The following is a 27,844-nucleotide window of genomic DNA, read 5'->3' on the forward strand; positions in this document are numbered from 1 at the left end:
CTTGGATCAGAAAGAAACTGTGGTGTAGGAAATGGCAACCCACTCCAGTGTTCTAGCCGGGAAATTCCATGAACTGTGGAGCCTAGCAGGGTATAGTCCATGGGGTTGTAAAAGAGTCAGACATGACTTACTGACTGTACCTCTACCACCATAGGTGTGTAAAGCAAAATAATGTTGCTGCTGGAAAATTTAAAAGGCAAGTTTGGTTTGTTTCACATTTTGATTCTCTATTAAGAGATTACATTTTGGGAAATGCTTAATAATCAACACACCTTAATTGTGTGATAAGTGTGCCTTCCTATACTATGAAGTAGTTGTTTCAATTGATGTTTGATCAAAAGTGGGCTTCATAATTAGAAAAGTGAAATGACCGGTATGTGGAGGTTTCTGTGCAACATTTGGTCAATAATTGTTGGCACATTTCATCATTATATAACTGAAGTTATTCTGATTTAAAAAAAAAAAAACTACCAATGTAATTGGCTTAATTTCTCTTCTTACCCTATGGGCACTGGTTTAATCCTCTCCTCCTCCAATGTATCTGCTAACATTGGACAGTCAGCTAGGGTGTTAACTTCCTGTTGTTTATAACCTGTGAAGGCAGAGGAAAAGATCGGTCTGCTTATTCAGAGGTGAAACAGGCAATGGATCCCAAAGGCCAGAGAGTGAAGCTTAATGACAGCCACTTCATTCCTGTTCTAGGATTTGGCACCGCTGAAGCTAAAGAGGTAACAGAGGTGGTTTGGAGTTGAGATATAAATAGTAGTGAATGTAACATGAGTGAAAGGGACTTGGGTTGTCAAGCACTGAGCTTCTGGCTAGCTCCTTTAGCCACTAACCAGGCTAGAATCATGTCCTGTGAAAAGGGAGAAAGTATCCAGTCTTCACTCTGCATCAGGGTCTGAGGCTGTGCTCACCTGCAGATTACTCTGGGTTCCCCTCCAGTTTCTGTCTCTTTCTCAGCTTAGCACAAGAGGTGAGACTTGGCTGTCAAGATCACTGACTGTAAACTGCTTTGCTTTGAGGGCGATTGCAATGGCTGGTTTCTCTGTGTATTTCATTAGTTCCAGAACTGTTAACTCTTTCAAAAATGATGTGACCCAGAGAAGTATTTGAGGTGGAAGTTCCTAAGGATGAGGTGAATAGGAACTAATGGGATAGAACTGCTTCTCTACCATGGGGTGCCTCGTAGGTGCCAGGCAAGACGCTCCAGTTGTGTTTTGCCTTGTACTTCAGCTGCTCCTTGGAAACTTCTTCCAATGGAAAATATGGTGTCACTTGAGGGGATAAGCTACCATCTTACAGGCCATGTTGTGTAATGTATCCTTGGGTGTTGTAATGTCATTTTATTAAAGTGTAGTTTTCAGTGCTTGGACAGAAAAGGGACTAGCGGACAAATCTCTAGACCTGAAGCCAGAAAGTTTCCTGTCCATATTGTCTTTAGAGAATGCAGTTGTGATAAGTTCTGATCCTGAAACTTTGGGTCTCACTTTTATCGTTTGGAGAACAGAAGGAAATATTCAGAGGCATTTTGGAAAGAGAAGACAGGACTTTGCAAAGTAGGGTGCAGGGAGCAAAGTGTCCAGGCTAGTACTAAAGTTCACTGGTCCATTCCTAGTACATCCCTGAATGCCAAAGTGTTTAAGAAAGACCAGGACTGAACCCAACAGAGAGCAGTTACCCTAATTATCTACCTCCTTGAAATAGAAAAGATTCTGACACATGAAAAAGAAATAGAATATTATTCAGCATTTAAAACAAAGTTAATACTGCCATTTGAAATTACACAGGTGAACCGGGAGAAGTTTAGCTAGGTGAAGTAAGCCAGAAATAAAAAGACAAATACTACATGATGTCTTTGTGAAAAGTGAAAGTGAAGTCGCTCAGTCGTGTCCGACTCTTTGCAATGGATTGTAGCTTACTAGGCTCCTCTGTCCATGGGATTTTCCAGGCAAGAACACTGGAGTGGGTTGCCATTTCCTTCTCCAGGAGATCTTCTTGACCCAGGGATCAAACCTGGGTCTCCCTCTTATTAGGCAGATGCTTTACTGTCTGAATCACAAAGGAAGTCTCTTTGTAGGTGGAATCTAAAATAGTGGAACTTATAGAAACAGAGAGTAGAGAAATGAAGACAAGAAGCTGGAGATAAATCTGTGAAAAATGGAAAGATGTTTGTCAATAGTCTAGACCTTCAGTGATATGAAGAATAAGTTGGTGACCTGATGCACAGCACCGTGACTATAGTTATAAATAATGGGTGATACCCTGAGATTTTGTAGAGATTAGATCTGAAGTTTTCTTACAAAACCCCTAAAGTAAAGTAAGTGAAATGAGGGATCTGCTAAATAGCTTGATTTTGGTGATCATCAACAATGGATCCTTATATGAGAACATCACTTTTTACACCTTGAATAGACACAGTTTATATTTGGTGTATTCCAAGTAGCTTCACTGGTAGACAGTGGTCTTAGAAGCTTTCACCTTGCTTCTTGATGCTTTTTGTTATTGTTATTTTTCAGTCACTAATTCATGTCTGACTCTTTGTGATCCTATTGAAAGGTTGCTGTTGAATCACGCAAAAACATCGGGATTCTTGGCCCCCAGAGGAGAAGAATTCAATCCGGGGCCAGAGACAAGGCTTGATCACTCAGAGCTTTTGTGTAATAAAGTTATATTAAAGTATAAAGGAGATAGAGAAAGCTTTTGACATAGGCATCAGAAGGGGGCAGAAAGAGTACCCCCCTGCTAGTCTTCAGCTGGATGTTATATAGTCACTAGCAGTCTGTAATGAAAGAAAGGAATGTCTTAAAACTCAGTATACTAACACATATATATGGAATTTAGAAAGATGGCAATGACGACCCTGTATGCAAGACAGGAAAAAAGACACAGCTGTGTATAACGGACTTTTGGACTCAGAGGGAGAGGGAGAGGGTGGGATGATTTTGGAGAATGGCATTCTATCATGTATACTATCATGTAAGAATTGAATCGCCAGTCCATGTCTGACGCAGGATACAGCTTGCTTGGGGTTGGTGCATGGGGATGACCCACTGAGATGTTATGGGGAGGGAGGGGAGGGGGGTTCATGTTTGGGAACACATGTAAGAATTAAAGATTTTAAAATTTAAAAAAAAATAAAAAAATTAAACAAACAAACAAACAAAAACTCAGAATGGCACCAGGACCCTCACCCATAAGATGCATTTTGGGATAATCTTGGCACCAAATGGTTCATCATGGGCCATAAAATGATTAACTTGAATCTTGAAGAAGGGCAGATCACCATACAAATAGTTTCGTTTACATAGACTAGGGGAACAATATCTGAGTATAACATACTGGTTTGTCAAGTGGATTCTGAGCCAAGAGGTGGAACCAACTTGAAGACAAGAGTTTGGGGTAAATGCATTAGCATAGCTTAAGATAAACATTTCCATAAGAAAAAGGCATTGGTTATCTCTAGGTTTGAGTATAGTTAACTTCAGGTGAAACCAGGTGTCATTATGGCAACACAGTATTTTAAGAGAAACCTTCTTTTAAATTTGTATAGGGAAGCAAAAAATATCGCTACTTTGTTTCCTCCTGCTGCTTAAGAGAGAGAAAAATGTCTGACACTTGCAGGCTATTTCCTCCATTTGCAGACCCCTGGCCTTCCTGCCTGTTACCCTCTCACTATAGATTGCAAGAGGCCAAGCTCCCTGTCTCTCGCTATCTCCTGTTGTTTAATGTCTTTACCATATACCTTATACCTTTTTGATTTTGCTTCAAGAATCTTGTAGTATAAATCATATTCATGACTACAACTTAATGCTGAGTCCTTTTGGTCCACTGAACCTGGAGGTGGTCTTGGGGTCCTCCGATGACTGTGATCGACCACAGATCATTTGGGATGTAAGGGTTACCGGGTGTGTATTTAAAATCTGACCAGGAATGTTCAGGGAAACTATCATGTGTTCAGCACCAGACATAGAGAACTAATCAAAGATATGAAGAAAAGTTTTGGAAGATCAAAGGTTGCGCTAGCAATCTCTTAATCATGTGGGTATTAATCTTCTACCTTTGTTGCTTATGTAGGTTGCTAAGAGTGAAGCTCTGGACGTCACCAAATTCGCTATAGAGGTTGGGTTCCGCCATATTGACTGCGCTTATGTGTACCAAAATGAAAAACAGGTTGGCCAGGCCATTCAAAGCAAGATTTCAGATGGCACTGTGAAGAGAGAAGACATATTCTATACTTCAAAGGTGCTGCATGTTGTATGTTGAACATGTGTACTAGTGAGTGTGCCCAGGTCACTATTATATAATAGGGTCATGTTTGATGAAGAATTGATTGGTGAACTATGCTTCTTGGTACATTCTTTCGGTATTAGAAATCCCTGGTGATCAGTGTTTAAGACTTGGCACATTACTATCATGGGCCCCCATTCCATCATAGGTCAGGGAAGTAATATCCCACAAGCCATGCAGTAAGACCAAAAGAAAATTTCCTAAATTATTATTAATAAAATTTCTATTCTTTAATATTTTCAGCTTTGGTGCACTTTCCTTCGACCAGAGTTGGTCAGACCAGCCTTGGAAAAGTCACTGAAAAATCTTCAACTGGACTATGTTGATCTCTATATTATTCATTTTCCACTGGCTATGAAGGTTGGATATATGTGTGATCACATCAATTTTAAATCTTGTGTTAGAATGTGCATCAATTTGCATGGATGGTTGAATTAAGATTTTTCTTAGTAGATTGAAGGCATGATTACACCAGAGTAGAATCCCTAAAATAATAATTTGTGATCATCCTTTTACTGAGCTTCTTTGAATCTGTTACATGCCCCCCAGACAAATGAGTTAACAATCTGAGACTCTGCCAGAAAAACTTGAGGAAGTAGAAATAGGCATGTTCTGCACACAGTCTTGATTATGACTCTTGAGTGTCTGGGGATTTCATGGACCAAGAGTTTGGTGCAGCTGTGGTGAACCTGGGACTGCCTCATATTGAACATGATGAGTTTATCTTGTCTTTCACCCTTTCAAGGTTAGCAGATTTGGTGCTGCTCCCTCTGGGTTCGTCTAAACTTTGTACCTTTATAAGGAGTTGGGAGATATTGTCTACAGTCTTGCTTGACTTTATGATGAGTTTGTAGAGTGCACTTAGTCATTAAGAACGGTTTACTTAGAAATCTTGATTTGTAGTTATAGAAATATCTTGATTTCTAGTTATAGAAATCAACTCAAGCCATCTAATGCAAACTTAGTGGAGTATGTAGGTGACAAGTCCCAGACACAGAGAAATTTGAGGATTTGCAGGACTCCTCAGAAATGTCTCTTTTTTCTACCCCTTATAAGAGAATTACTTTATTTTTAATGAACATTTTCCATTGGTGGGAAATATGACCTTGGGGGCCTTTCAAAGCTCAGGGTCATAAACATTTGAGAGCACATCTGGATCTTTCACATTCCATACCAACCTAAAGAGAGCCTTGCTGGTTCACATGCCTGTTCTAGGGCGTCTAATGCTAGAAGGGTAAAGGAAATTCAATTATCTAGCCCAGGTTTAGTTTATAATTTTTATTCTGGAAATTATGGCATATAACTTACTGCCATTCTCAGATCAGAGATATTTCAAAAGAATCAAGTACAGGGAACAGAAACAATTAACAGAAGTCACCGGAAGTCCCTTTTAGGACATAGAAAAATTATATTTATTGCAACATATAATAAGTGTAAGAGATTAGAATAAGCCTCCCTCAAAAGACATTGCTTACAACTCCATACACAAATCACTTTGCAAATACTAGTATGTAGAAAGTTATAAACCTACCTCATGGAGGTTTAATTCCTAGTGCCTGGCAGCCTGGCAAATGTGGAGAAATTATTTTGTCACATCTCTAATATATCTGCCTCTGTTCCAGCCAGGGGAGGAATCATTTCCAAAAGATGAAAGTGGAAAGCTGATAGGCGATTCAGTGGATCTCTGTCACACGTGGGAGGTGAGTCAGAGGAGGATCCAGGAGAGGGGGAAACTCTTCATTTCTTCTACCTGTGAGAATGGGCTGTGGACCATCAGACTCAGCAGTTCATGAATCTAGGGGCTGGGATGCTAGGTTTGTGGGGAGGAAACCATTCCTGAAATGTTCATAGAAAAGAACAGAGGAGGGGAATATGGGACAGTGTAGACAGGCATCTGTTTCCTTCCTTGTGATATTTCTTCTCCAGGGTTTTCTAAGGAGGAGTTGGTAATTGCTCTTCTTATATCATGACCTTCTTTTCCTTTTTCCTTTCTTAAAATCAATGTAAATTCTTGACATGAGACACTTTTTACAGATTTTTTTCCAGCATTTATTCTTTTTTTTTTTAATTTTTATTTTTACTTTACAATACTGTATTGGTTTTGCCATACATCAACATGAATCCACCACGGGTGTATATGAGTCCCCAATCCTGAACCCCCCTCCCACCTCCCACCCCATATCATCTCTCTGGATCATCCCCATGCACCAGCCCCAAGCATCCTGTATCCTGTATCGAACATAGACTGGTGATTCGTTTCTTACATGATAGTATACATGTTTCAATGCCATTCTCCCACATCATCCCACCCTCTCCCTCTCCCTCAGAGTCCAAAAGTCCGTTCTATACATCTGTGTCTCTTTTGCTGTCTCGCATACAGGGTTATCCTTACCATCTTTCTAAATTCCATATATATGTGTTAGTATACTATATTGGTGTTTTTCTTTCTGGCTTACTTCACTCTGTATAATCGGCTCCAGTTTCATCCATCTCATTAGAACTGATTCAAATGTATTCTTTTTAATGGCTGAGTAATACTCCATTGTGTATATGCACCACAGCTTTCTTATCCATTCATCTGCTGATGGACATCTAGGTTGTTTCCATGTCCTGGCTATTATAAACAGTGCTGCAATGAACATTGGGGTACACGTGTCTCTTACAATTCTGGTTTCCTAAGTGTGTATACCCAGCAGTGGGATTGCTGGGTCATAAGGCAGTTCTATTTCCAGTTTTTAAGGAATCACCATGCTGTTCTCCATAGTGGCTGTACTAGTTTGCATTCCCACCAACAGTGTAAAAGGGTTCCCTTTTCTACACACCCTCTCCAGCATTTATGGCTTGCAGACTTTTGGATCGCAGCTATTAATTTATTCTTGATGTATCACTCATTTCAAATGACTGCTCACCACCCCTCCTTCCCAGGCCCTGGAGAAGTGTAAGGACGCAGGGCTGACCAAGTCCATCGGTGTGTCCAACTTCAACCACAAGCAGCTGGAGAAGATCCTGAACAAGCCGGGGCTCAAGTACAAGCCCGTCTGCAATCAGGTGAGCAGCTCGGCCCCTCTCCCTCCTGCTCTTTATAGCCTCCTTCTTGCACTGGAGCCTGATGTCTGTCTGTGCTCCCCTCCTGTTCCTCCAACCTTTGTGGGACAGAGGATTCTAGAGAGTAGAGTTGCTGTCCGGATAGTGTGAATAGAACCCCAAATGGTATCTCTATCTGATGTAGTCTGGATGGAAAAGGTAGGGAGGGCATCCTGCTAAATTGTGGGTAGAACCTACAACTAGAGATAGGATGTGTTTTCCTGAGATTAAAGGATAATAAGATTGGATGGAAAAGTGCCCTGGAATGAACTTTGTGTACGAAGGAAGCCATGAAAACATTGAATGGAAAGTAAATGAATAAAGTAACCAATCAGCTGAAATGGGTGGTAAGGGTTTGTGTGGGGTTCTGATGACTGAATCCTTAGTCTTGGTGTCTCAACATTTATGAGTCTCAACAGGGAGCACAGAATAGAACAATGTGCTGGAGATGATGAAAGTCATCCAGGTTAGAGGGTGAAGTTAAAGATTCAAGGTGATGCTAACAGAAGATAAAACATTTACCTGGGAATATCTACTCAAATATAGAGTACATCTTTTTATTACTCAACTTGGACTGGTTCTCCCATCCATGGTCTGTCATAAAGTTAACTGTATAAACACACTTTTCTCTATTGCTCTCTAGATGTTGATATTTCCATTTACATTTAATGTTGCAAACTTTCCTTTAGGCACTTAAAACTTGTAATCTGCCTCTGTCATATTAATATTACCTTTTCAAATAATCTGACACTCTTCTCTGTTGACATTCTACAGGTGGAATGTCACCCTTATCTCAACCAGAGCAAACTGTTGGATTTCTGCAAGTCACATGATATTGTCCTTGTAGCCTATGGTGCTCTGGGATCCCAACGAGTAAAAGAATGGTATTGAATACTACTGAAGACAACTGGGAGTTTCCTTAAAATTCAATTTTTGATGAGATATTTTAAAATACAGTACTCAGATAACCCTCATAAGCAAAGGGGAGTGAGGGGACAGATGGACTATTTTCTTCTATCTTCCTATCACCCAGCCATTTTTCTACATTGTATTAGCTTGTAGACTCATCATTAACAGATATCTGCATTAAAATCTATATATAATCCCCCAGTTGAAATCAGAAACACAAGCTTATGTCATGATTTATACAGATATTAACAAAAAACAGAAATTCCAAGCTCACTTACCTTATCTCTAAAATTGACATAATAATATGCAATCAGGTCTATTATGATAGAAAAAACTAAACTTGAACCATTTTGGTATATATCTAAAGAAGAGTGATGATAGAATAGATTTCTCTGATTTTGAGAGTACTCAATATTTATCACTTAGGAATATTCACTTAGGAAAGTGAAATTTTTAAAAAAAGCCCTGGTTTTTTTCCTTCTGTTCTCTGTTCATGCCCTTGATTATAGATGCAAAACAACCTCTGAGAATTTAAAAACCCACGACTTTAGCAATCCTGGTCTCAGGTCAATAATGCATCCAAATAATCTGAAGAGCTTTGTAAACACAGAATGGGATGTAACACAGTTGAAATTCTGATTTAGTTTGTCTTCAGCTAGCCATGTAATTTTTATATCTGACAAGATCACAGGTGATATTGATGATGCTGGTACACTTTGAGAAGCACTGGTATAGAGCAGACCTACTTAATCTGTTTGGGAAAACTACTCACAAACTGCATACTTAGTCTCAGCTCCTGTGGATGTCTGAATTTGTTTCTAGGGTGAACTTGAACCTCCCCGTTCTCTTGGAGGACCCGGTTCTCTCTGCCATTGCCAAAAAGCACAAGCAAACCCCAGCTGTGGTTGCCCTTCGCTACCAGATACAACGTGGGGTTGTGGTTCTGGCCAAGAGTTACAACAAGAAGCGGATCAAAGAGAACATACAGGTGATGAGTGGGGCTCTCGGCACAGGGCTCCTATGGAATAGCCTTCATGAGGGTCATTCTTTGTATCTCAAGACTTTCCTTGAGACAAGATGAATTACCTGTTCTTCCTTGTGCATGAATGCCTTGTGTGTATTCCTGGTGGTTTTCTCTTCCTGCTGTGGCAGCAGGAGAAGTGGCCTCCCTGGAGAGGGTTCAGTTCTGTTCAATTAAGTCACCCAGTCATGTCTGACCCTTTATGGCCTATGGATTTCAGCACGCCAGGCTTCCCTGTCCATTACCATCTCCTGGAGCTTGCTGAAACTCATGTCAATTAAGTCGGTGATGCCGTCCAAACATCTCATCCTCTGTCATCCTCCTTTCCTCCTGCCTTCCATCTTTCCCAATATCAGGGTCTTTTCCAATGAGTCAGCCCTTTTGCATCAGGTGGCCAAAATATTGGAGCTTCACCTGCAGCATCAGTCCTTCCAATGAATATTCAGGACTGATTTCCTTTACAATTGACTGGTTTGATCTCCTTGCAGTCCAAGGGACTCTCAAGAGTCTTCTCCAACACCACAATTCAAAAGCATCAGTTCTTTGGCACTCAGTTTTCTTTATGGTCCACCTTTCACATCCATACACGGCTATTGGAAAAACCATAGCTTGACTATATGAACCTTTGTTAGTAAAGTAATATCTCTGCTTTATAATATGCTTTGCAGGTTTGTCATAGCTTTTCATAGAAGGAGCAAGGGTATTTTAATTTCATGGCTGCAGTCACCATCTGTAGTGATTTTGGAGCCCAAGAAAATAAAGTTGGACAAAAAAAAAGAGATTTTAGTTCCAGTGCTTATGTCTGCAATTTATCCTCTCACCTTGTACAGATGATGCCTTATTACCTTCTTTCTGATGGATGAAATTGCATTATGTGATTATTTTAAGCTGTTTGGACTGTAAACACCCCACATGATGTACCTTGGAAACAATGAATATATGTTTGTCACGTTTCTGAGACTGGAGGTCTGAGGTCAGGGTGCACTCTTGGTCAGGTGAGGGCCCTCCTCCAGGTCACAGGCTTCTCCGTGTATCTTTACAATGTGGAGGGGCCAACAGAGCTCTCCCAATATCTTATATGAATATGATATTGTTGAAATCTCATTCATGAAGGCTCCACCATCATGACCTAATTACCCCTCAAAGGCTCCATTTCTAACACCATCCACATGTGAATTTGGGGGCACAAAATTATGGCAGTGATCTTTCACCTCCAAACCATAGTGGTTTTATTTTGCCTTTCCCTGAATATTCATAAGGTTTCACCTTCATATATTTAATCTTCTTGAGTTTCTGTCTTTGTGAAGTGAAGTCCACTTTTGCAAGGTGTCTGTCTTTAGTTTTCTGTGTAAGAGACCATTATTGTACCCTTAGACATAACTGTACTGAAAACTCTCTCCAGTTTTAAGATTTAATGCAGAGATCAATTATGTGTCTCTTGATTCTGTGGTTTGAGATCCTGACTACAGTCAGCTCAACTGTTGTCCTCTTGGTTGGGCTCTCTCATGAATTTGCTGTTCAGTGCGGAGCAGCTTGGCAGTTCTGCTTTGGCAGGTGGATATGACTCTTCTCAGAGGACCCTGCATGCTTCTCCGTGTAGTTTTTCATATATATTTGGCTAGAATCTGGTCAACTAACTTGGTTTTCATCTCAGGACAACACTGTAATTTCAAGCCAGGGAGTGGGAAAAAAATCCATGTCGTTGTCTCAGCTCAGAACTAAGTCACCACTTCTGGCAAATTTTACTGTCCAATGCAAGTTTCAGGTCAGGCTATGTCAAGGATCAGGGATATGGTCCCCTGAAGAATTGTTTTCCTGTTTCCATTCAAATTTGGCTCTGAAATGCACCTGAAACAAATTTTCTGGCATGATATAAATGATTGCCTATATGTTTATTTAAATGGAAATCTAAGGGTCTCTATATTTCATCAATTTTCATTTTCAAGTCTGTCATATAATAAGTGTCCATAAGTACATTTTTGGCTCTTCTCTCTTTTTAAAAAATTAATTAATTTACTTTAATTGGAGGCTAATTACTTTACTATATTGTAGTGGTTTTTGCCATACATTGACATGAATCAGCCATGGGTGTACATGTGTCCCCCATCCTGAACCCACCTCCCACCTCCCTCCCCATCCCATCCCTCAGGGTCATCCTAGTGCACAAGCCCTGAGCACCCTGTCTCATGCATTGAACCTGGACTGGCAATCCATTTAACAGACAATAATATACATGTTACAATGCTATTATTTCAAATCATCCTACCCTTGCCTTCTCTCACAGAGTCCATAAGTCTGTTCTTATATCTGTGTCTCTTTTGCTGTTTCACATATAGGGTCATTGTTACCATCTTTCTAAATTCCATATATATGTGTTAATATAGTGTATTGGTAATTTTCTTTCTGACTTACATCACTCTGTATAATAGGCTCCAGTTTTATCCACATCATTAGAACTGATTCAAATAGATTCTTTTTAATAGCTGAGTAATATTCCATCATGTATATGTACCACAGCTTTCTTATCCATTCTTCTGTTGATGGACATCTAGGTTGCTTCATGTCCTAGCTATTGTAAATAGTGCTGCAATGAACATAGGGGTACATGTGTCTGTTTCAATTCTGGCTTCCTCGGTGTGTGCCCAGCAGTGGGATTGCTGGCTTGTATGACAGTTCTATTTCCAGTTTTTAAAGGAATTTCCACACTGTTCTCTAGAGTGGCTGTACTAGCTTGTATTCCCACCAATTTAGTGTAAGAGGGTTCCCTTTTCTCCACACCATCTCCAGCATTTATTGTTTGTAGACGTGTGATAGCAGCCATTCTGACTGGCGTGAGATAGCAGTACCAATGAGGAACCAATGGTACCTCACTGTGGTTTTGATTTGCATTTTTTCTGATAATGAGTGATGTTTAGCATCTTTTCCTGTGTTTGTTACCCATCTGTATGTCTTCTTTGGTGAAATTTCTATTTAATTCTTTGGCCCATTTTTTGATTGGGTCGTTTATTTATCTGGAATTGAGCTGCATGAGCTGCTTTTATATTTTTGAGATTAATTCTTTGTCAGTTGCTTCATTTGCTATTATTTTCTCCCATTCTGAAAGCTGTCTTTTCACCTTGCTTATAGTTTCCTTAGTTGTGCAAAAGCTTTTAAGTTTAATTAGGTCCCATTTGTTTATTTTTGCTTTTATTTTCATTACTCTGGGAGGTGGGTCCTAGAGGACCCTGCTGTGATTTATGTCAGAGTGGGTTTTGACTATGTTTTCCTCTAGGAGTTTTATAGATTCTGGTCTTGCATTTAGATATTTAATCCATTTTGATTTTAGTTTTGTGTCTGGTGTTAGAAAGTGTTCTAGTTTCATTCTTTTACAAGTGGTTGACCAGTTTTCCCAGCACCACTTGTTAAAGAGATTGTCTTTTCTCCGTTGTATATTATTGCCTCCTTTGTCAAAGATAAGTTGTCCATAGGTGCATGGATTTATCTCTGGGCTTTCTATTTAGTTCCATTGATCTATATTTCTGTCTTTGTGCCAGTACTATACTGTCTTAATGACTGTAGCTTTGTACTATAGTCTGAAGTCAGGCAGGTTGATTCCTGTAGTTCCATTCTTCTTTCTCAAGATTGCTTTGGCTATTCGAGGTTTTTTGTATTTCCATACAAATTGTGAAATTATTTGTTTTAGTTCTGTGAAAAATACTGTTGGTAGCTTGATAGGGATTATGTTGAACCTATAGATTGCTTTGGATAATATACTCATTTTCACTATATTGATTCTTCCAATCCATGAACATGGTATATTTCTCCATCTATTTGTGTTATTTTTGATTTCTTTCATCAGTGTTTTATAGTTTTCTATATATAGGTCTTCTGATACTTTAAGTAGATATATTCCTAAGTATTTTATTCTTTTCTTCATAATGGTGAATGAAATTGTTTCCTTACTTTCTCTTTTTGTTTTCTCATTGTTAGTGTATAGGGATGCAAGGGATTTCTCTGTGTTAATTTTATATCCTGAAACTTTACTATATCCATTGATTCAGTTCAGTTCAGTTCAGTTCAGTCTCTCAGTTGTGTCCGACTCTTTGCAACCCCAAGGAGGCAGCACGACAGACATCCCTGTCCATCACCAACTCCTGGAGTTTACCCAAACTCATGTCCATTGAGTCAGTGATGCTATCTAACCATCTCATCCTCTGTCATCCCCTTCTCCTCCCACCTTCAGTCTTTCCCAGCAGCAGGGTCTTTTCCAATGAGTCAGCACCTCGCATCAGGTGGCTAAAGTATTGAAGTTTCAGCTTCAGCATCAGTCCTTCCAATGAAGATTCAGGACTGATTGCCTTTAGGATGGACTGGTTAGATCTCCTTGCAGTCCAAGGGATTCTCAAGAGTCTTCTCCAACAGCATAGTGCAAAAGCATCAATCCTTCAGTGCTCAGCTTTCTTTATAGTCCAACTCTCACATCTATACATGACTACTAGAAAAACCATAGCCTTGACTAAATCTAATGCATTGATTATCTCTAGTAATTTTCTGGTGGTGTATTTAGGTTTTTTTTATGTAGAAGATCATGTCATCTGCAAACAGTGAGAGTTTTACTTCTTCTTTTCCAAACTGGATTCCTTTTTTCTTTTTCTTCTCTCATTGCTGTGGCCAAAACTTCCAAAATTATGTTGAATAGTAGTGGTGAGAGTGTGCACCCTTGTCTTGTTCCTGACATTAGGGGAAATGCTTTCAACTTTTCACCATGAGGATAATCTTTGCTGTAGGTTATCATATATGGCTTTAATTATGTTGACATACGTTCCTTCTATGCCTGCTTTCTGGAGGGTTTTTATCATAAATGGATGTTGAACTTTGTCAAAGGCTTTCTCTACATCTATTGAGATAATCATGTCTTTTATTTTTCAATTTGTTAATATGGTATATCACATTGATTGATTTGCAAATATTAAAGAATCCTTGCGTCCCTGGGATAAAGACCACTTGGTCATGATGTATGATCTTTTTAATATGTTGTTGGATTCTGTTTACTAGAATTTTGTTAAGGATTTTTGCATCTATGTTCATCAGTGATATTGGCCTGTAGTTTTCTTTCTTTGTGGCATCTTTTTCTGGTTTTGGTATTAGGGTGATGGTGGACTCATAGAATGAATTTGGCAATTTACCTTCCTCTTCAATTTCCTCTTCAGTTTGAGTAGGATGGGTGTTAGCTCTTCTCTAAATTTTTGGTAGGATTCACCTGTGAAGCCATCTGGTCCTGGGCTTTTGTTTGTTGGAAGATTTTTTTTTTTTAATTTTAAAATCTTTAATTCTTACATGTGTTCCCAAACATGAACCCCCCTCCCACCTCCCTCCCCATAACATCTCTGTGGGTCACAGTTTCAATTTCCATGCTTGTGATGGGTCTGTTAAGATTTTCTATTTCTTCCTGGCCCAGTTTTTGGAAGGTTATACTTTTCTAAGAATTCGTCCGTTTCTTGCAAGTTGTCCATTTTATTGACATATAGTTGCTGATAGTAGTCTCTTATGATCCTTTGTATTTCTGTTTTGTCTATTGTGATTTCTTCATTTTCATTTCCAATTTTGTTGATTTGATTCTTCTCCTTTTTTTTTTTTTTCCTTGATGAGTCTGGCTAATGGTTGGTCTATTTTATTTATCTTCTCAGAGAACCAACTTTCAGTTTTGTTGATTTTTGCTATAGTCTCCTTTGTTTCTTTTTCATTTATTTCTGCTGTAATTTTTATGATTTCTTTTCTTCTACTAACCCTGGGGTGCTTACTTTCTAGTTGCTTTAGGTGTAAAGTTAGGTTATTTATTTGATTTTTCTCTTGTTTCTTGAGGTAAGCTTATATTGCTATGAACCTTTCCCTTAGCACTGCTTTTATTGAATCCCATAGGTTTTGGGTGGTTGTGTTTTCATTTTCTCTGCATATTTTGTTTCTATGCATATTGTGATTTCTTCTGTGATTTGTTGGTTATTCAGAAGCATGTTGTTTAGCCTCCAATAGTTTGTATTTTTAATAGTTTTTTCCAGTAGTTGACATCTAATCTTACTGCATTGTGATTAGAAAAGATGCTTGAAATGATTTAAATGTTTTTGATTTAACCAAAGATAGATTTATGGCCCAGGATGTGATCTATCCTGGAGAAGGTTCCGTATGCACTTGAGAAAAAGGTGAAATTCATTGTTTTGGAATGAAATGTCCTATAGATATCAATTAGGTCTAACTGTTCTATTGCATCATTTAAAGTTTGTGTTTCCTTGTTAATTTTCTGTTTAGTTGATCTATCCATTGGTGTGAGTGGGGGTATTAAAGTCTCCCACTATTATTGTGTTACTGTTAATTTCCCCTTTCATACTTGTTAACATTTGCCTTACATATTGCAGTGCTCCTATGTTGGGTGCATATATATTTATAATTGTTATATCTTCTTGGATTGATCCTTTGATCATTATGTAGTGTCCTTTTTTGTCTCTTTTCACTGCCTTTATTTCAAAGTTTATTTTATCTGATATGAATATTGCTATTCCTGCTTTCTTTTGGTCTCCAATTGTGTGAAATAGCTTTTCCCAGCCCTTAACTTTCAGTCTGTATGTGTCCCCTGTTTTGAGGTGGGTCTCTTATAGACAGCATATATAGGGATCTTGTTTTTGTATCCATTCAGCCAGTCTTTGTCTTTTGGTTGGGGCATTCATCCCATTTACTTTTAAGGTAATTATTGATAAGTATGGTCCTGTTGCCATTTACTTTATTGTTTTGGGTTTGAGTTTATAAACTGTGTTTCCTGTCTAGAGAAGATCCTTTGGCATTTGTTGAAGTGCTGGTTTGGTGGTGCTGAATTCTCTCAGCTTTTGTTTGTCTGTAAAGCCTTTAATTTCTCCTTCATATTTGAATGAGATCCTTGCTGGGTATAGTAATCTGAGTTGTAGGTTCTTCTCTTTCATCACTTTAAGTATGTCCTGCCATTCCCTTCTGGCCTGAAGAGGTTCTATTGAAAAATCAGCTGTTATCCTTATGAGAATCCCCTTGTGTGTTATTTGTTTCTTTTCCCTTGCTGCTTTTAATATTTGCTCTTTGTGTTTGATCTTCATTAATTTGATTAATGTGGGTCTTGGGGTATTTCACCTTGGGTTTATCCTGTTTGGGACTCTCTGGGTTTCTTGGACTTGGATGGCTATTTCCTTCCCCATTTTGGGGAAGTTTTCAACTATTATCTCCTCAAGTAATTTATCATGGCTTTTATTTTTGTCTTCTTCTGGGACACCTGTGATTAGAATGTTGGGGCATTTAGCATGGTCCCAGAGGTCTCTGAGATTGTCCTCATTTCTTTTAATTCTTTTTCCCTCTCTGCTTCATTTATTTCCACCATCCTATCTTCCACCTCACTTATCTTATCTTCGCCTCAGTTATTCTACTGTTTGTTCCCTCCAGAGTGCTTTTGATCTCAGTTATTGCATTATTCATTATTGATTGACTCTTTATTTTGTCTAGCTCCTTGTTAAACATTTCTTGCATCTTCTCAATCCTTGTCTCTAGTCTATTTATCTGCAACTCTATTTTGTTTTCAAGATTTTGAATCATCTTTACTACCATTATTCTGAATTCTTTTTCAGGTACACTCCCTGTCTCTTCATCTTTTGTTTGGTTTGGTGGGCATTTATCATATTCCTTTACCTGCTGAATATTTCTATGCCTTTTCATTTTGTTTAGATTGCTCTGTTTGGAGTGATCTTTCTGTATGATGGAAGTTTATGGTTCCTCTTTATTGTGGAGGTTGCTCCCTGTGGGTGGGGTTGGACTAGTGGTTTGTCAAAGTTTCCTTGACAAGGGGAGGAAGGGAAGATTGAACCAGTGTTCTGGTGGGTGGAGCTGGATTTCTTCTCTCTGGAGTGCAATGAAGTGTCTGGTAGTGAGTTTTGAGATGTCTGTGTGTTTGGTGTGACTTTGGGCAGCCTGCATTTTAATGCTCAGGGCTATGTTCCTGCATTGCTGGAGAATTAGCATTGTATGTCTTTCTCTGGAACTTGTTGGCTCTTGGGTGGAGCTTGGTTTCAGTGTGAGTATGGAGGCTTTTGGATGAGCTCTTATTGATTAGTGTTCCCTGTAGTCAGGAGTTTTCTGGTGTTCTCAAGTTTTGGATTGAAGCCTCCTGCCTCTGGCTTTCAGTCTTATTCTTATAGTAGCCTCAAGACTTCTCCATCCATACAGCATAGATGATAAAACATCTAGGTTAATGGTGAAAAGATTCTCCACAGTGAGGGACACCCAGAGAACTTCTCAGAGTTACATGGAGATGAGAAGAGGGAGGAGGGAGGTAGAGGTGATCAAAAGGAGAAGAGGGAAAATCAAAAGGGGAGAGAGCAATCTGGCCAGTAATCAATTCCCTATGTGTTCTCCACAGTCTGGAACACCCAGAGAGATTCATGGAGTTACATAGAGGAGAGAAGAGAAGAGGGAGAAGGGAGATAGAGGTAAAAAGGAGGAGAAGAGGGGAGAGTCAAAAGGGGAGAGAACAATCTAGCTAGTAATCAGTTCCCTAAGTGTTCTCTATAGCCTGGAACACCCAGAGAGATTCACAGAGTTCAGCAGAGAAGAGAAGGGGGAGGGAGGAAATAGAGGTGACCTGGGGGAGAAAAGGAAGAGTCAAAAAGGAGGAGAGCAAATAAGCCAGTAATCACAGCCCTAAGTGAAAATGGATACTGAAGATTAGATTCTTAAGGTACAAAATTGATAACAAATACCAAAAAGCAAAGATTAAAAATCTAGAGTAGAGGTTAGACTCAAAAATACAATATCAAAAATACAAAACAAAAGCAATCACAAAAACTATTAAAAAAAATGTGAAGTTTGCTTTAAAAATAGGGTCTTTTTTTTTTTTTTGCAAGGTAATAGTAGGTTATAAAAATGAAAATTAAAGGAGTAATAAAGAACTTAAAAATAAAAATAAACTAAAAAATGATAATAGTAAAAATATATCTAGGAATTTCTCTGGAGCTCTTGAGGGCAGTGTGGGGTCAGTTCAGCTTCAGATAGTTCCTTCTTCCAACTTATACTTCTTCTCAAGATCTATAGGCACCTTCCAATGGCTAGTCAATGCTAACTACAGGGTTTTAATCTGTTGCACCTCTCACTTCCAGAACGGTTCCCTCTTCTTTGTTTATTGGCTTCCTCTGTTTGCAAGTCTCTTCAGTGTCTAATTTCTGCCCTGACACAAGGGTGTGAAAGTGGTCACTTATTTAGGCTCACTTGCTCAGTTATGCTGTGGGGAGGGCAGAACACTGCAAACAAATATCACTGGTATGTATGGGGAGTGCTTGCAGTGTCTGGGCTACACTGGGTTTGCCCCAGCTCACGGCGGTGCATGCTTTCCCAGTCTACACTGCTCAGGCTCCAGGTTGCTCTGCAGGGGAACTGTCCAAAGCGGGCCTGGGGTTGCATGCACTTCCTGGGTCTAAGCTGCTCAGGTTCAGGTTCTTGTGTACTTAGCAAAGGCAAAGACTTGGGTGGGCCTTCGTTTTATGCCCTTCCCAGGTCCAAGGAGCTCAAGTGACCAGATGTGTGGTGAGTGCACTGCCCCAGGGGGTGCTGTGCATCTTAATCACCTCCCTGGTCCCAGCTGCTTGGTTTCCAGGGTACACAGTGAAAGCGCCTTCTCATGTGTGCTTTGTGTCTCTTCTGGGGAGCTGATCTCAGGCTGCAACACTCCTGGCAGATGTCAACCTTCCAGGAACCCAGGAAGACTTTGTTAGCAACTGGAAGCCTGCTCACAATTTGGTGGAGGATACCATCTCTGGGGCTGAGATTGCCCCTCACTTTCTGGCTCTGGCTGTTGCCTGCCAGCCAATCTGCCTCTGGCAGGGGGATGGGCCTGTCCACAGCCAGCTAGCTTTCCTTTGGTATTCATTCAGTCCTTTGTTTTATGAGTAGGCCAGGCTGTACCTTTGGTTAGAGCTTTTTGCAGGAAAGTTGTCTCTCTCTGTTGTTTTTTTCTCTGGCTAACCCACGATTTGGGTTGCTATCTCAGGTTAGTTCCCTCAGATTGTCCTCCGAGCATTCAGGCCCAGTCCTTACCTTAAGAATGTAACCCCTGCCTCCCTGTTCAGCCCCCACGCACTGGTGGCAGACATGAGCATCTGGGCTATTCTTTGCTGGGAATTGCAGTGAAGGCATGTATTCTGTGGATTATTTTTTCCTCCTGGTTATGTTGCCTTCTGAGATTCCAAAACTCCCCACAGACCTGCTGGTGAGAGGGTTTCCTGGTGTTTGGAAACTTCTCCTTCAAGACTCCCTCTGCAGGATGGGTCTCCATCCTTAACTCTTTCGTCTCTCTTTTTGTCTTTTATATTTTGTCCTCTCTCCCTGCAAAGAGAATGGGCTGCCTTTCAGGCTGCCTGATGTCCTCCACCAGTATTCAGAAGTTGTTTTGTGGAAGTTGCTCAGCATTCAAATGATCTTTTGATGATTGTGGGAAAGAAAGTGGTCTCCCCATCCTATTCCTCTGCCATCTTAGGACTGCCTTGGCCCTTCTCTTCTATTTATTCAGTTCTTTGTACTGTGTTCTTAAAATGGAAAATAAGTGTTCTTTCTCAGAATGGTACATTCATCTTTAAAGATGTCTTGACTGCTCTTGACGGTTCTTTTATTTAAAATTTAGTATCACTTTACTGATTTCCACAAAAGAATATTTGTTTAACTCCTTGGATCATGCTGCACTGAAATACTAGATCACTCTGGAGAAATACATTTCTTTAGAAAATTGAGCTTTTCTTTTCATGACTCTGATGTTAATTTTTAATAAGTTGCTGTTCTTTAACATTTTAAACACTTTTCATAACTTTCTCCACTAAAGTGTTAGTCGCTTCAGTTGTGTGTGACCCCTTGCGACCCCATGGACTATAGTCCATCAGGCTCCTCTGTCCATGCGATTCTCCAGGCAAGAATACTGAAGTTGGTTGCCATTTCCTTCTCCAGGGAATTCTCCCAGCACAGAGATCTTCTCCGCTAAGGCACTGACATATAGGTTTTGTTAGATTTATTCATAGGTAAGGAGTAAGTTTGAAGTCAGATTCTTGAATAGGTTTTCAAGGGGGAGCCTCCACCCACACTGCTTCAGCTGAATGGTGTCACCCTTAGGGTGTGCTGGGGAGAGGAAATCAGTCTAATGTTAGCTCAGGTTCAGGTATCGAGTCAGGAGTGTCCACAGAAGTTTGTTTGGAAAAAGATTTTAGTTTGTTTCCTGTCACAAGTGATTCACTTAGAAAGATAAGGGATTGATACACGGTAATGTTAGTGAGGTGGACAGAGTAGGAGAAAGTGTGGGAAGGAGAGGTGAGAACTCAGCAAGGGTCCCAGGTTGTTCTGGAAGCTGAGGACAGACACGTCTTCCTTGTCCCCTCTTGTCTCCATCCAGCTGGAAAGTCCTCCAGTCCACAGGGGGGTGCTAGGTCCCTGGGGGAGAGGTAAACATGATTGTTCCTTCCTTCCAGGTGTTTGACTTTGAACTGACTCCAGAAGACATGAAAGCAATCGATGGCCTCAACAGAAATATAAGATACTATGAATTTCTTATGTAAGTGGCTGTTTCACAAACACAGTCGTTCTTGTTTTTTTGTAGCAGAGAGGTGAGCAGAGGAACTAAGCTTTTTAAAAGCTTAAGTCTAGAAAGAGTCCTGATTTCCAGCATAGGGGTTAACCAGGTGCTTCCTGCAGACCTCAGCCCAGAGGTTTCCTCCAGGGCTCCATCCTTGATCAACAGAAATGTGATTGGGGACCAGGAGAGCCCATCAGTAAAATTCCCACAGTTGACATTGTGGTGAATAGATTCACTACTTTGTGTACCTAATCCCTGTGCCTGGTGTACCTCCTCTCAGAGCCCAGGGAGCCAGGAAACACAAAGGGCACAAAGCCTGCAGCCCACTATTCTTTCAGCGACCAGTGAACATGTTTAATTTTTAATTATTTTTACATAAGGAAAAACAATTAGTTATTATATAAGAATAAAAAGAATATAGTTATTATATTAATAATAACTATATTATTATGAAGCCAGATTTCATAAATGAGTCCATCTCTTTGTCTTCCAGTGGTGTCGGTCACCCTGAGTATCCATTCTCTGAAGAATATTGATCAACTCACTGTGGTTCTTTGATAACTTTTTACTTCTGGGGTGGTGAATATTTTTGTGTTTGATGAAGAAGTTTAAATAAAGTGTCTGAACTTCTGAAACCATGCCTTTCTTTTTTAAAATAAACAGTTTATGAAACAGCAGAGACTTTAAAGTAAGAATGCTCTTTCTTTCCTGTCATTGAAATAATACATATATATGACAGAATATTTAGATAGAAAAGGGACAGGATAGGAAATAAAGATCAGTCGTGTTTACCCATTTGATAATACTTACCTTTGGTGCATTTACCTTGTAATTTTCCTAGACACATATGTGCATTTGTTTCTTTACAAAGACAAACACACTTCATTCTACAGGTTGTATGCTTCTTTTCAAACATAGCCTAAGTATCTTGGTAAGATAAAAATATGATTTTAAAAATCTAGTAATATATTTTGCTTCCTGTATAGCAAGCAGCACATCTTAGTCATTTATGTAATTTCTTATTTGTCTGCCTGTGCTCAGCATTTTGATGAATCCTTACATATTTTGAGTTTATTCAGTGGTCATTCAGCAAAACTTTACTGAACATTCTTTAGAAAGACATTGTCAAAAGGAGGCAAGAATATACAATGGAGTAAAGACAATCTCTTTAACAAGTGGTGCTGGGAAAACTGGTCAACCACTTGTAAAAGAATGAAACTAGATCACTTTCTAACACCGCACACAAAAATAAACTCAAAATGGATTAAAGATCTAAATGTAAGACCAGAAACTATAAAACTCCTAGAGGAGAACATAGGCAAAACACTCTCAGATATAAATCACAGCAGGATCCTTTATGATCCACCTCCCAGAATTCTGGAAATAAAAGCAAAAATAAACAAATGGGATCTAATTAAAATTAAAAGCTTCTGCACAACAAAGGAAAATATAAGCAAGGTGAAAAGACAGCCTTCTGAATGGGAGAAAATAATAGCAAATGAAGCAACTGACAAACAACTAATCTCAAAAATATACAAGCAACTTATGCAGCTCAATTCCAGAAAAATAAACGACCCAATCAAAAAATGGGCCAAAGAACTAAATAGACATTTCTCCAAAGAAGACATACGGATGGCTAACAAACACATGAAAAGATGCTCAACATCACTCATTATCAGAGAAATGCAAATCAAAACCACAATGAGGTAGCACTTCACACCAGTCAGAATGGCTGCGATCCAAAAATCTGCAAGCAATAAATGCTGGAGAGGGTGTGGAGAAAAGGGAACCCTCCTACATTGTTGGTGGGAATGCAAACTAGTACAGCCACTATGGAGAACAGTGTGGAGATTCCTTAAAAAATTGCAAATAGAACTACGTTATGACCCAGCAATCCCACTGCTGGGCATACACACCGAGGAAACCAGAATTGAAAGAGACACATGTACCCCAATGTTCATCGCAGCACTGTTTATAATAGCCAGGACATGGAAACAACCTAGATGTCCATCAGCAGATGAATGGATAAGAAAGCTGTGGTACATATACACAATGGTGTATTACTCAGCCATTAAAAAGAATTCATTTGAATCAGTTCTGATGAGATGGATGAAACTGGAGCTGATTATACAGAGTGAAGTAAGCCAGAAAGAAAAACACCAATACAGTACACTAACACATATATATGGAATTTAGAAAGATGGCAATGACGACACTGAATGCAAGACAGGAAAAAAGACACAGCTGTGAATAACGGACTTTTGGACTCAGAGGGAGAGGGAGAGGGTGGGATGATTTGGGAGAATGGCATTCTATCATGTATACTATCATGTAAGAATTGAATCGCCAGTCTATGTCTGATGCAGGATACAGCATGCTTGGGGCTGGTGCATGGGGATGACCCACAGAGATGTTATGGGGAGGGAGGTGGGAGGGGGATTCATGTTTGGGAACACATGTAAGAATTAAAGATTTTAAAATTAAAACAAAACAAAACAAAACAAAACAAAACCAGAGGGCCAAGACATGAGGTTGTCATGAGGAAGGATGTGGTGGGTGGAGGACTGGGAATTGGGGAAACAGAGAAATAGAAAACAACACAGTCCTACTGTAGAGCACAAGGAACTGTATTCAATATTCAGTGATAAACCACATGAAAACGAATGAGAAAAAAAATATATTTTTATGTATATAACTGAGTCACATTGCTGTGCAGCAGAACTTAACGTAATACTGAAGATCAGCCACACTTCAATATAATTATTTAGAAAAGAAAAAAAAAAGACATTGTCATATGAACAAATGTAAATAAGTGAAATGAGAAATGTCTTGAGTTGTTAGTCTCATGGAGAATGAGACTGCGAATGAAATCAGGAGAATTTAACTGTTAGAAATGTCTGTTGAGAAATTCAGCACAATCTCTCCCATTTCTGTACTTCTGTTAGACAGAGGTATCAACTGCACTTCATTCCACACAACTTTTTCATTTGTACAAAACAGCCTTGAAACAGAGAGAAAGTGGCTCCCTGCATTTCTCTGAAACAGAAAATGCTTATTCCAGGAAGGAAGAGTGTTCATGGAACATTTAAGAGCCAACAAGTCTGCTGATGTGGGTGGAGTTTAGTGAGGTGGGGAGACAGGAGCTAAAGGCAAGTCAGAGAGCTGGTGGGGCAGGGGGTCCTTGTCATATAGGTTTTAAAAAGACTTTACTGTGAGAGAAGTGGAGAAGGATATTTCCAGAACACTGCTCCTTGGGCCCCTCTCTGAAGGCAGACCTGCCCAATCCAGACATCCTGTTGGTCTGAGCTGGATCTGTACCCACCACTGCCCACTCTGCCCAGCATGGGTGGCCTTGCCCCAGTGGGAGTGAGCTGGATCCAGTGGTGCTAAGGGGGCATTTATGGGCTGGGGGGCACATGGGCTGCTCAGTAAACTGGCCAAGTCCTGGGCAGCGTCTGGCCACCCCCTCAACCTGTTCCAGGAGCAGGAACGGGTGCATGTCTCAGGAGAGGAGTCAGGTTTCTGGGTCTCCTGCGGGTTCCCCTGGGTTCACAGCAGCTGTGGGGCTGAGACCACTCAGGGTTGTGCCAGGGCTGCAGTGCCAAGTGCGTGGTGTGCACGAGTCTCTCCAGGGAGGACCTCTGAGCCCCTGTCCTCCTCTCCTCATCTGGGGTCCTCCCAGGGGCTCAGTCCTGATCTGCTGGCTTCTCTTCCCTTCCCACCCAGTTCAGTGGGGGTGGTTCTTTACAGCCTTGGTGTGGAGGGGACTTCCTGCTGGTGTTGTGTGTTATTAGGAGATGTGACCCTGATGTGCTCCTGGGGGAGCTGAGCTCAGTGTCCTCTTGCCCACCTGGAGCTCCTCCCAGGACAGTTGTGACACTCACTGTTCGCTAAGTGTAGCTCCTGTGATTGTTCAGGAAGAGTTGGTGCCATTTTTTTTTTTTTTTCCTTTCATGGATCAGGCTTCCCAGGTAGGGCAGTGGTAAAGAATTTGCCTGCCAATGCAGTAGAAGTGGGTTGGATCTCGTCCAGGAAGATCCACTGGAAAAGAAATTGCAGCCAACTCCAGTATTCTTCCCTGCAGAATCCCATGGACAGAAAAACCTGTGAGGCTACTGTCCATTGGGTTGCAATAGAGGGGTCTGACGTAGCGACTAAACAATAACAAAAACTGTTCCATGGCTCATGTTTTTCTCTCTCTTTTCCTCTCTGTCTTTTTTTTTGTTGTTGTTAGCTTTCTTGTTTCACCTTTCTTTATTATACACCTTCTCTTTGTCTCCTTCTGTGTGTTCATGACTGGGAACTTGGAAAAGCACAGCACACCCACTCTTTGCAGATTTGTACCACATCCTGATTGTGCTTCACTAGCTGACATGGCATGTGCCTGGTCCTTGGGTCAGCTCAACAGAAAACAAAGGGAATCTCAGGTCATTTATAAGTCAACAACATACCTGGAGCATGAGTGGCTTTCTGATCCTGGGAAATTTATGGTTGTTTTTGAATGCCTTCAGTTCAGTTCAGTTCAGTCACTCAGTCATGTCTGACTCTTTGGGAACCCATGAGTCGCAGCACGCCAGGCCTCCCTGTCCATCACCAACTCACGGAGTTCACTCAGACTCACGTCCATCGAGTCAATGATGACATCCAGCCATCTCATCCTCGGTCGTCCCCTTCTCCTCCTGCCCCCAATCCCTCCCAGCATCACAGTCTTTTCCAATAAGTCAACTTTTCACATGAGGTGGCCAAAGTACTGAAGTTTCAGCTTTAGCATCATTCCCTTCAAAGAAACCCCAGGGCTGATCTCCTTCAGAATGGACTGGTTGGATCTCCTTGCAGTCCAAGGGACTCTCAAGAGTCTTCTCCAACACCACAGTTCAAAAGCATCAATTCTTCGGCGCTCAGCCTTCTTCACAGTCCAACTCTCACATCCATACATGACTACTGGAAAAACCATAGGCTTGGCTAGACGGACCTTTGTTGGCAAAGTACTGTCTCTGCTTTTGAATATGCTGTCTAGGTTGGTCATAACTTTTCTTCCAAGGAGTAAGCGTCTTTTAATTTCATGGCTGCAGTGATTTTGGATGCCTTACTATTCCCCAAATCCACACCCCAGTTCTATCAGGGTTTTACATGGTCTTGTGTGTGTCTCCACACTTAGTCCCTGGCCCTGGTCCTGTATATATCTAGTCCCCCTGAAGCTTTAACGAGCCACTCCTGCTGCTCTTCAGTTCAAGCTCAGAGTTAAGTGAAATGGATACCAGTTTCTAGGCAAGCCACAAATAGGGGAGAATACTGCACTCGAGGATTTCTGCAATGAGTCTGCTTTGAGGGAGACAACAGGGTGCTGAGCCGCTGCCCTTTACAGAGCAAGATGGCTCTGTTCAAGTCAGGGGAGAGGTGAGAGAATGTACGAAAATGTCCTTCCACAGTTCTGACCTTTCCTAGTTATGCATTCACGGTGTTACTGTAGATGGTTTTTTTGACTGGTTCCCAGAACTCCTACGACATTTTCCAGCTACTTTCTCTTTCCATACTTCCCTTTCCAAGGGAGACTTCACTCCTCTTAGCTCACTATTTTGCTGACATCACTCTATGTGATAAAATGAATTTTTCTTCACAACATCCCCTTGTACCAGTGCATCATGATTTCCCTTACTCTTCCCAAATTTGTTGCAATTTCAGTTGTTTGTAGGTTTTTATTTTATGAATAATATTTAGCATGATAACACACTGTGTAAAATATGTACTGGTTACATTATAAGAGTACTCTAAAAAGTTATGTAACTTAGTACAAGGTGTAAATACCTGAGTCTGTTTGAACTTGCACATGGTATCAAAACATTGTTAATGATTAATACCAATAAACACTTTGCCAAACTGTCTGGTTTTAGTGTCCTTTTCAGAATTTCACCCTAGTCAGGTCTGTAAGGGCTTCTCAGGGGGCCTAGGGGTAGGAATTCGCCTGCCAATGTAAGTGACACAAGAGACTTGGGTTTGATCCCTGGATCAGGAAGATACTGTGGTGTAGGAAATAGCAACCCACTCCAGTATTCTAGCCGGGAAATTCCATGAACTGTGGAGCCTGGCAGGATACAGTCCATGGGGTTGTAAAAGAGTCAGACATGACTTACTGACTATACCTCTACCACCATAGGTGTGTAAAACAAAATAATTTTGCTGCTGGAAAATTTAAAGGCCAAGTTTGGTTTGTTTCACATTTTGATTCTCTACTAAGAGATTGCATTTTAGAAAATGCTTAATAATCAACACTTTCTAATTGTGTGACTAGTATGTCTTTCTGTACTATGAAGCAGTTGATTCAATTGATATTTGATCAAAAGTGGGCTTCATAATTAGAAAAGTGAAATGACTGGTGTGTGGAGGTTTCTGTGTAAAGTTTGGTCAATAATTGTTTGGCACATTTCATTTTTATATAACGTAAGTTTTTCTTTCTGATAAAAAAAATGTAACTGGCTTCAATTCTCTTCTTACTCTATGGGCACTGGTTTAATCCTTCTCCTCCTCCAATGTATCTGCTAACATTGGATAGTCAGCTGGGGTGTTAACCTCCTGTTATTTATAACCTGTGAAGGCAGAAGAAAATATCAGTCTGCTTATTCAGATTAGAAACAAGCAATGTATCCTAGAGGCCAGAGAAACTAAAAAGGTAACAGAGGTGATTTGGGGTTCAGGTATAAATAGTAGTGGATGTAACATGAGCAAAAGGGACTTGGGTTGTCAAGCATTGAGTTCCTGGATGACTCTGGGAGGGTGACGTGGTTCCACTAATCAGGCTAGAACCATGCCCTGTGAAAGGGGAGAGCACTCAGTCTTCACTCTGCATCAGGGTCTGAGTCTGTGCTCACCTGCAGATTACTCTGGGTTCCCCTCCAGTTTCCGTCTCTTTCCCAGCTTGGCAGAAGAGATGAGACTTGGCTGTCAAGATC

General features: G+C 40.4%; 1 protein-coding gene across 2 annotated transcripts; it reads left to right on the top strand.

Moving 5' to 3' along the window:
• The first annotated feature begins 606 nt into the window (after positions 1-606).
• LOC138091651 (dihydrodiol dehydrogenase 3-like) lies at positions 607-21,515 on the top strand. 2 transcript variants are annotated; one of them, XM_068987566.1, is made up of 10 exons: positions 607-728; positions 4,078-4,245; positions 4,534-4,650; positions 5,913-5,990; positions 7,216-7,338; positions 8,149-8,247; positions 9,005-9,012; positions 9,106-9,271; positions 20,794-20,876; positions 21,391-21,515. In XM_068987566.1, exons 1-10 carry the CDS (start codon positions 645-647, stop codon positions 21,431-21,433), a joined length of 969 nt encoding a protein of 322 aa, XP_068843667.1. In that variant the 5' UTR covers positions 607-644; the 3' UTR covers positions 21,434-21,515. The 2 variants fall into 2 exon arrangements, with proteins under 2 accessions (XP_068843667.1, XP_068843666.1); XM_068987565.1 differs by lacking the exon at positions 9,005-9,012 and having other exon boundaries at positions 8,149-8,258.
• Positions 21,516-27,844: the final 6,329 nt, after the last annotated feature.

Source organism: Capricornis sumatraensis, chromosome 15, assembly GCF_032405125.1.
Source record: "Capricornis sumatraensis isolate serow.1 chromosome 15, serow.2, whole genome shotgun sequence".
Lineage (NCBI taxonomy): Eukaryota > Metazoa > Chordata > Mammalia > Artiodactyla > Bovidae > Capricornis > Capricornis sumatraensis.

Excerpts from the sequence above, each read along its gene's own strand:
- LOC138091651 (XM_068987565.1), top strand. The coding sequence starts at position 645 with ATGGATCCCAAAGGCCAGAGAGTGAAGCTTAATGACAGCCACTTCATT. Across the intron at positions 5,991-7,215 it reads ATCTCTGTCACACGTGGGAG|GCCCTGGAGAAGTGTAAGGA; the intron begins GTGAGTCAGAGG and ends CCTCCTTCCCAG. Across the intron at positions 9,272-20,793 it reads GGATCAAAGAGAACATACAG|GTGTTTGACTTTGAACTGAC; the intron begins GTGATGAGTGGG and ends CCTTCCTTCCAG.